Source organism: Monocercomonoides exilis (assembly GCF_001643675.1).
Source record: "Monocercomonoides exilis strain PA203 chromosome Unknown scaffold54-601524, whole genome shotgun sequence".
Lineage (NCBI taxonomy): Eukaryota > Preaxostyla > Oxymonadida > Polymastigidae > Monocercomonoides > Monocercomonoides exilis.
Genome location: NW_027150599.1, coordinates 97,614 through 107,054, shown reverse-complemented (window position 1 = coordinate 107,054; position 9,441 = coordinate 97,614). Strand labels below are relative to the sequence as shown.

Genomic DNA, 9,441 nt, shown 5'->3' with positions numbered 1-9,441 from the left:
TCAATAAATTGTTCGAATAAGCTTGTCTCATTAGAATCAACTTATGTGTCTGAAAGACAATTTCTGTTTTCATGAATAACAATAAATTATAAGGAAAAGTTTTTTTTTTGAAAAATACTTTTTATCAAAAAAATAAAGTTATAATCACCTTAGCATTTTTGTTGAAATGAGATAATGGACCGGCCTTTTTACCCACTGTTTATCATTTTGAGTTTTATGAGAAAATATTTCACATCATGATTGTCTTTCCAAAGTTTAAAATAACCATTTTTGGATTATTTTATATTTATCTTTTTTTTTTTAATGTGTTTATGATATTAATCAGTCAAATTTCAAACTGTTGTTAACATATTCAAGTTTTCATTTGAAAAGTATTTTTTATCAGATTTTGTTTGAATTTTGACAACTGAATGAACGAATTTTTCAACTATCTATTTTCAGAAATATTTTAATGAAAAACCGTTTTCAAATATCAAAATAATGAAATAATAGTCAAGTTACTCTTCATTGAAAAAATTAAAAAAGAAAATGCACCACTAATAAAACAAAAGAATTTTTTCACAAAATTTTGAAAAGAACTTTGTTTTCTAGAAATGTCATTTATTAAAAAAGAAAATTAGCTCAACAACAACAATGTTTCAAACAAGACATCTATTTGATATTTATTTTTGAAAAAGACCGGAATTGAATTGAAAAAAAACTAAATTTAAAACAATCAATTTTCAACGTTTTCAACTATTTTTGACAACATATGGCATTTCGAAATTTTTTGAAAAAATTAAAATTAAAAAATATATAACCTTTATGTATTTATTGAAAAAGATATAATTTGTCTATTCTCTTCTGAAAAAGTCGAGTTCAAAGGCAAATTTGTCTCAATGTCTGAAACATCAGTATTTTTCTTCATGGACTGTGACTGTAATGTATTTGAAGCATCTTTTGAAGGAATTTCGACTTCACAACGTTGATCTTCTTCAAATGAGCTTTCAGTTTTTTTCATTTCCATTTGTTTTTCAGACAATTGTTCTGGTTTGAGCAGTAACTGAAATTCGACATTTCCTTCTTTAAACCAATCTGAAGAGCATTCCCCTTGCTGTGCAGCTTGTTGCCTTTTCCTCTTTTGCTCCAACAAGGCTGCTTTCTTAATCTCTTTCCACGGAATTCTTTCAATTTTTCTTTTTTCCACATTTTCGTCTGTTTGAGAGGACGAAGAAGGCACATGGAACGAGTTTGTGGAAGAACTGGAATTGGATGATTGAGGCTGGATTTTTGAATGTGAAGGAGAATGCTTTCTTAATGAATTTGCTTTGATGAATGAATCCTTTGATTCCAACTGCGATGAAGAAGAATACTTTCGTTCGGTTAGTGGTTTGCGAGAACATTCGCCTTTGTCAGTGTAGTTTATTCCTCGAAAGGAAGAAAAAGATGAACGTGATGTTGATGGATGTCTGGATGATAAGGATGACAAAGATGACATGGATGACAAGGATGATGAATTAGACGACTGAGGAGACAAAGACTTGGTGCGAAGAGGAGGAATAATTGGACGAGAATGAAAAGCAGGTACAGTAATTACACTTGGAGAGGAAGGAGGAGCTACACCAGAAGTGACAACGGAAGAAGCAGGAGCAGATGTTCCTTCGCTGTCTTTGTGTAAATCATCAGAAGAATTAGAAGAAGCTGAATGAGATGCCAACAGACGACCAGAATGAACAGCTTGGCCAACCCCTTCTGAGCAATTCGAAGACTCAAGGCGAATGTCATTCTTGATATCATCTTTTTGTGAATGTGACTGTTGATTTTCAAGTGTGAAATAAAGTTGTGCAGATGAATGAGAAGAGTTTGGAGAAGAAGAAGAAGAAGAAGAGTCAGAAGAGGATATTGTGAGCTTGAGTTTATGCTCACCTCCAAGTGCTGATTCCAAAAGAGGAACAAGATTCTGAACAATATCGTTGGCTGATGAGATGGAGATGGTTGTACTCTGAAGTGACTGGAGAGGAGAAAGTGGATCTGCTGATGAATGAGCAGATGGAATGGAAGAGGATGAAGGAGGCAAACAAGAACTTTCAGAATTGTCTGCTTTAACAGAAACAGAGTTGGATGGCTGTTGAGATGAAGAGGAAGAAGGAGAGGATGAAGAGGATGAGGATGAAGTGTGTTGTTGTTGTGATGAATCATTTGAATGAAGAGAATATGCGTTTAAAGCGTTTGTTGGAGAAGATGAAGAGTTCAAAGAAGAATCAGACATTTCTTTCAAAACATTAGTTGAATCTGAACCAGCTTCATAATTGTGAATTGAACCTTTTGAAACAACTATTGAAAAATCATTTGGTTTTGTTGCATGCTTTGAAAGTGTCGATGTGTTTGAGTGAATGACAACATCATCTCCATCAGAAGAAGAAGGATTCGAGTGATGTGTTTCAGCAGAAGAGCTGTCTGTCTCAATGGGAATGGCAACAAAGCGAGTGGAGTGGCTGACAGAAGAAGAGTCAGATGCCTTTGAATGAGAGCGCTGGTGATGGCTGGTGTTGTGGTGGAGAGAATGAGATGACTCAAATGGAATGTACAAGGCAACACCACTTCTCGAAATGGTGGTGGTGAACTCATCAACAAGAGAAGACAGAGCATTTGAATTCATCGTCAGCTGCGACGGATGAAGTGAGGATGGCATATTGTCAGAAGGAGAAGCTGAGGTACAATGAGACGAGTCTTTTGACTCAGATAAGGAAGAAGAGGGAGAATTCTGAGCAGAACTTGATGAATCAGAGGAAGCATTGCGTTCAACAGAAGAAATGGAGGAAGATGAAGATGGTGTTGTTTGAGTGGGTGAATGAAATGAGGAAGTATCAGAGTGATCAACAGGTGAAGATGAAGAAATAGCAGAGCCAGCAGAAGAGGAAGAGGAGGAAGAAGAGGAGGAAGAAGAGGAAGAAGAAGATGATGATACTAAAGTATCCACAGGAAGAGAGAAAGTGACATGAGATGAATCAGAAGAAGATGATGTTGTGTTTTCTGTCTCATCAGATGAAGAGAAAGGAGATGGAGGAGAGAAAGAAGGGTGAATGATGTGTGTGGAAGATTCATTTTGATTTATCTCAACTGAAATTGAGCTTTCATTTTCAGTTTGTTCTTTTTTGTGTTCTTCATCGTGTATATCAGAAGAAGATGATGATTCAGAAGAGTTTGGCTTTTCCAGTTTCTCTTTGCTGTTATCACTGGACAAATTGGATGAATTAGAAGAAGAATTGTCATTTGTGATTGAAGACGATAACTCTGTTGAATTTGATTGCTGTTGAACAGAAGCTGTTTGTGATGATTTATCTTCAATTCTGTAATCTTCATTCTTTTCTGCTTCTTCATTCAAATTGGATGTCTCGATATTTCCATCAGATGGAGAACTCTTAACAGCCACTTGAGATGCACTCACAATTGAATCACTCGAATTGTTCAAAATAGAATCCTTTTCTTGTATTTCCTGTTCTTTTCCTTCTTTTCCTTCTTTTTCTGTTTCGCTTTCTTGTTTTGCTGATTCTTTCTCAGTTTCTGTATTTTCAGCATTGTCTGTTCCGTTTTTATTGAAATCTTCGACTTCTGCCTTATCACCCACAAATGTGATGACAAACTCCTCTCTTTTATCTTTTGTCTTCTCTTTTCCCTCTTCATTCTCTGATGAATTGTCATTCGACTCGCTCTTCCCTCTCTCCCACCCTTCTTCTCCTTCTTTCTTCATCCACTCAAACGGAATCATATTCCTCAACGACAGACGCGACTTCGCATTCATCAGCTTCTCTCGAAACTGTTGTGAATGCTCCTTTGCCTCTTTCTTCCTCTTTTCCAGTTTTTCTTTCTCTTCTCTCTTTTTTTGAATGGAAAGTCTTCTTTCTGCTGCTTTGTCATGTTGCAGTGTGGATGATGTGGGTGTGACAGATCGACGCTTAACAACTTCTTTATTTGGGTTGTTGGAATTAGAAGAAGAGGAAGAGGAAGAGGAAGAGGAAGAGGAAGAGGAAGAAGAAGATGGTATATTTTCTGATTGAGTCTTCACTCTCTTTCGTGGAGGAACATCCCAATGTGACATTCTCTGTCTGACAGGTTTGTATTTATTAACAGAAGAAGAAGAAGAAGATGATGATGATGAAGAATTCGAAGAAGAAGAGGAAGAAGGCGAAGTGGAAGAACTTGATCGTTTAGAAGAAGGTCTGACAGAAGGTGCCTGTCCAATTCCAGTTGACGACACACTCCTTTGGGAGAGATGAGAAGAGGAAGGTCTGCAGCTGTTACTGCTACAACTGATTTTGTCTCCAGCAGAAGAGAATATCGAAGAATCTCTCCTTCTTTTTGTGTCAAAGAGAGAGTGTATGTCTGCATTGCGTGTTTTGTCTGACCGGAATGAAGGAGCATGACAAGAATTCGGATGAGGCTGGCTTCTTTGCGGGTGATGCAATGAACTGACACTCACAAAGGCATTTGAACTGTTTGAGGGAGAGAGAACAGAAGATGAACGAGTGTTTCCTTGTCTGCTGTCAGACAAGGCAGATGATGAAGGTGCATATGGAGTGGGTTTTTGATTGGATGACTCTTGTTCATTGCTCATAAAACGAGTGTATTTTGTTGATTTGTGTTTGGATGGATTGAAATACGTGTGTCTGGCTGAAGTTTGGCGTATTCCTCGTTTCTTTCTGTCTTCTTCTTCTTTCTTCTTCTTCTCTCTCTCATTGATCATCTCTTCATACACCTCTTTTATTGTGGCTAGCAATCTCTTTGTTTCCTTTGTATCTTCATCATTTTCGTCTCCTCCTCCTCTTCCCTCTTCCTCTTCTTCAACAACTGCCTCTAGTTCTGTTTGAATACCATCATCAAACACAGCTTCTGTGTCATTCATCTCTGCTGAGTCTTCTATAAATGCTTCTTGTGATCTCTCTTCTTTCCCTTCTTTCCCTTCTTTCCTTTCTTTTCTCTCTTTGTTCTCAATATCGCTTAATGAGGTATGCTCGCCTTCTTCTTCGTCTTCATTGTTTTCGTCTTCATCATCACCATCATCATCATCATCATTGCCATTCCCATCTCTTTCACTCAATCCTTCAATCTCTTCAATGTCTTCTTCAATCACTTCATTTGAAACCAAACAGAAACTATCATCATCCATATCTCCTTTGAAGAATATGTTATTTTCTTCATTCTTTTTCTCTTCTTCTGCAGATAATTCAATAAAATCATCTGTTCCTTTATCATTTTGTGCATCTTCTTCACTTTGTATGCAACTTTCATCCATATCTTCTTTATCTTCATTCAAGTCAATTTTGATCAATTGAACTTTTGACAAGTCATTTCCATCAAAATTTTTTTCTTCTTTCTTTTGTCTTTTGATTAATAAGCTTTCCATTTCCTTCTCATCACTCTCCCATGCATCTATTTCACTGCTTTTCTGTTTCATTAAACTTCCATCAACTTCTTCCTCTTCTTTCTCTTTTGCATCATAATCAGCATTTATGACATTCATTTTTCCTTCCCCTTCTTTCTTCTTCTGCCCAATAGAAAGAAGACTCAGTCTTTCTCTGATAATCCTCTCCAAACTTTCATCTCTCAGAAACAGTTCCTCTTCACTCATCATCTCTTCCTCCTTCTTTCTCTCCTCTTTCATTTCATTCTCAGACGGAACAGAAGAAATTCCATCAGAACTTTGCTTGTTTATTGATGAAATCTTCTCCTCTTTTGTGTCATCTGCTGTGAGTGTATCAAATGGATCCTTCAACAGCACTCTCCCTTCCTCCTCTCCTGTTGGCGTGACTATCTCCACATCATTCACATCATCTGTGTCTAAATCATCTACAATGGAGACTGCTATTCTTGTCTGCTTCTTGTTGCGTCTAAGGGAAGAAGGGTTGTAATGGCCCTGCTGAGGAGAAGAAAGAGGAGTGGAGAGAAAAGAGGAGGATGAAGTGGATGAGGATGAAGAGGAGGATGAAGATGAAGATGAAGAGATTGACGTGGAGACAGAAATTGGATGATGAGATGATTGAACAGTTGGGGAGCATAAGATAGATGTTGATGGGGATGAAGGTGTTGAACTAATGGAAGAAGATGAAGAAGATGGGGTTATTCCTAATCTTCTTGCATATCTTGAACTGTATGTTGGCTGATGTGAAGAAGAGGAAGAGGAAGAGGAGGAGGAGGAGGAAGAGGAGGAGGAAGTTGATGTGATAGCAGATGAAACAGAAGATGTGGATGGAGCAGCAGTTGAAGGTCTTCTTGATGGCTGATGTTTAACTGGAGTAGTTTCAACGTCAACAAGTGAAATGAATCCAACTGGCCGTGATGTGGCTGAAGATTGTCTGCGATGTGTCACTTTTGAAAAAGTTGAAGAAGAAGAAGAGGAAGAAGAGGAAGAAGAAGAGGAAGAGGAAGAAGAAGATGAAGAATTTTGTCTTATTCTTGGTGGAGGTGATAAAGATTTCTGTAACGCTTTTGATGTTCCAGTTGGTGTTGATATTTCAGCAGGAAAAGAAAGAGGATGAGAAGAAGGAGAAGAAGGAGAGGAAGGTGTAGATGATGATGATGTTTCCTTTGAAGTTATAACCAATCTCATTGGAGAAGCAGAAACAGCTCTTCCTTTTGTTTGCTCTTTCTTCTTTCTCTCACCTTCATTAATTCCATTCATATTGTCATGCTCAATCAACCCTTTTTCTCTCAATTTTTGTTCTTTCCTCAGCTGTCTCAGCTCTTCCAGTCGTCGATGAGGCATATCATCAGAAGCTGACACAAAGTTGCGTGCTTGAAAAGTTGAAGAAGCAGAAGAAGAAGAAGAAGAAGAAGCTGATGATGATGATGAGGTTGAAGAAACACTTGAATGTTGAGCAGATTTCAGCTTGTCTTTCTGTGGCGGAGACGTATCTGAAGCAAGAAGAGGGGGCAATTCATCATCATTTGTTGATTTTTCGCTTGGTTTCTTTTCGTCAGAATGAGAAGAAGTTCTTTCAGTTGAAGATGAAGACGAACTTGAACGTTGAGGCATTTTTCTGTTCTCCACCTTCACAATTTCAGGTGAAAGCAAAATCTGAATTCGTTTTTGAATTATTGGAAGTTTGATAATTTGCTGAATTGTGGGGCGATCATTTGGGTTTTTCTGAAGCATTAGTGCAACCAAACTTTGTAAAGATGGTGAATAAAGATCATTTGGAAGAGGCTTATATTGTGCTTTAACTATTTTCATCATCAAAGAAGGAAGGCTTTGTCCATCAAATGGATGCTGTTGAGTCGCCATTTCGTAAAGGAGACAACCAAGTGACCAAATATCTGCTTTTGCATTGTAACCTCCATCTTCACATATCTCAGGAGACAAATAATACGGAGTTCCAACGGACGTGTGGGTAAATTTTGTTTTACTGCCAAGCAATTTAGCAATTCCAAAATCACCCAACTTGACAACCCTGCGCTTGTGAGTCAAAAACACATTTTGAGATTTCAGATCTCTATGAATGATATTTCTCTCATGTAAATGCTTGACCGCCAAACACAATTGCAAAAACCAATCCAAAATTTGCCTTTCGCTAATTGGTCTTCCTTTCATTGCTTTAATAACGGTATTTAAGTCACCTCCATCGCAATAATCCATAATAATACAAAGAGCTCCTTTGGAAATGAAATTTTCGTGCATTTTCACAATATTCGGATGTGATACACTCGATAGAATTGCAACTTCATTTTTTGTATCTGCTTTTTCTTTTTCAGACAAGCCATGCAAAGGAATTTCCTTCAGAACAAATGGTGCATTGTCAGATTTCCGATGTACAAGCCAAGCGCATCCATAATTGCCACGCCCTATCATGCGATCTCTTGTATACTGTTCCATTTTTTGGGGGCCGTATGGCAATCGGCTTTTGGGAAAACAGGATTTTACAACAATAAAAACCGATCGAAAATTACCCAATTTTATTTCATTTTTTTCAATTTTCTCAAAACTGGACAATTGATAAAATTATTTCAATTTTCAATACATAAATGAATGGAATAGAATTTTTAATAAACATTTGTTTTTCGTTATTTTGTAATTGAACGAACTCAAAACTTATTTACTTATTACGGAACAAAGATCACACATAATTTTTTGGGGAGAGTTCTTTATTTGTTCAAATGAGCCAGCTTACAAAGCTTGAGGGTGAGAAAATTAATTATGAACTCACTCCTAGCGAATCGTATGAAAATTATCTTTGTCTTTATGATGATTTAAGAAATTATTTTATTTCACCCATGTTAACTTTTCATATTTAATGAAAATTAAATTTGCTTTTCAAAAATCTTCACAGAACTAATGGAAATGAAGATTCTCTTCAACGTGGAGAAAAGAAGTTTTCTCCACCTCAACTCGAAGAAAGAGATGATCAACTTGAGAAATCTTCTGATAATGAGGAAAATACTAAAAAACAAGAAAAAGCAAAAGAAAATACTTCTCCATCACCGTCATCATCTCCCCAACCTGTAACGAGCCAAAATACTTCACCTTCACATTCACCAGGCGTTGAAGCTAAAAAACCACCTCCTCCGCTTCCTCCTCCTCCAATTTTTACGCTTGCCGATTTTGAAATTATAAAACCAATTACCGCTGGCGCGTATGGGCGTGTTTTATTGGTGAGACCCGCCAGGCAACTTCAAAGATGGACGTCGCAAAGAGAATCTAATAAAGGATTATTTAGCAAAACGAAAGAAAAAGAAAAGGAGAAAGCGAAAGAAGAAATAATCAAAAAGAAGAAAACCAGGCTTTATGCCATGAAGGTGCTTAAGCGTTCTTCCATGACCGAAGCTAAAGTTCAAAAGCGTCTAATATTGGAATATGAAATTTTGGCGTCATTATCCGTTGAGGCGCGGACTTTAGATGGGAGCAAAACAAAAAGATTACAAGACGGAGAAGATGAAGAAGATGTTAAAGAAGAACGAGAAGTCAGAACCGATTTCATTGTACCTTTGGCCTGTTCATTTCAGACAAAAGAGAATTTTTATCTTGTAAGTGAATTTCAGCCAGGAGGGGATCTGTTCTCACTTCTTGTGTCATTTGGATGCTTTGAAGAGCACGTGGCCAAACAATACTTGGCAGAAATAGTGCTTGCTGTTGACTTCCTCCACCGGCACGCCATCATCCACTGTGATTTAAAGCCAGATAACATCTTGATTGGCGAAGATGGGCATCTGAGGCTGACTGACTTTGGATTGTCTGTGCCTGCATTTTGGAAGAATGTGCATGGCGAGCAGGAAGAAGAGGAGGCCTATCCAGAGACAGACATGGAGATGGATGAAGGGAGCTATTCAGAAGGAGAAGAACAGCGAATGCCCAGCAACGAGAGAGAAAATGGAGTGGAGAACAGAACAGATGCTGAAGTGAACACAACAGATGGCGAAGAGTCCAGCCAAGCAGGATGTGACAACCTTTCACGTGGCCTTCTATCTCCA

General features: G+C 37.6%; 2 protein-coding genes across 2 annotated transcripts in view; one reads left to right on the top strand and one right to left on the bottom strand.

The window, feature by feature from the left end:
* Window positions 1–363: 363 nt before the first annotated feature.
* On the bottom strand, window positions 364–7,899 carry MONOS_8746 (putative CAMK family protein kinase). The gene has a single exon (XM_067879182.1). The coding sequence runs from the start codon at window positions 7,847–7,849 to the stop codon at window positions 803–805; it is 7,047 nt and encodes a 2,348-aa protein (XP_067720318.1). The 5' UTR covers window positions 7,850–7,899; the 3' UTR covers window positions 364–802.
* Window positions 7,900–8,130: 231 nt separating this feature from the next.
* MONOS_8747fu8748 (putative Protein kinase domain) overlaps window positions 8,131–9,441 on the top strand; it is a gene marked incomplete at its 5' end in the record, with an annotated part of 29,301 nt that continues 27,990 nt past the window's right edge. The window contains 2 exons of the mRNA XM_067879183.1: window positions 8,131–8,192; window positions 8,304–9,441. The exon at window positions 8,304–9,441 is cut by the window's right edge and continues 27,990 nt beyond it. Of these exons, the coding sequence (XP_067720317.1) occupies window positions 8,131–8,192; window positions 8,304–9,441 (1,200 nt within the window). The remainder of the gene's footprint in view (window positions 8,193–8,303) is intronic.

Coding starts and splice junctions, on each gene's coding strand:
- MONOS_8746 (XM_067879182.1), bottom strand. CDS start 7,849: ATGGAACAGTATACAAGAGATCGCATGATAGGGCGTGGCAATTATGGA.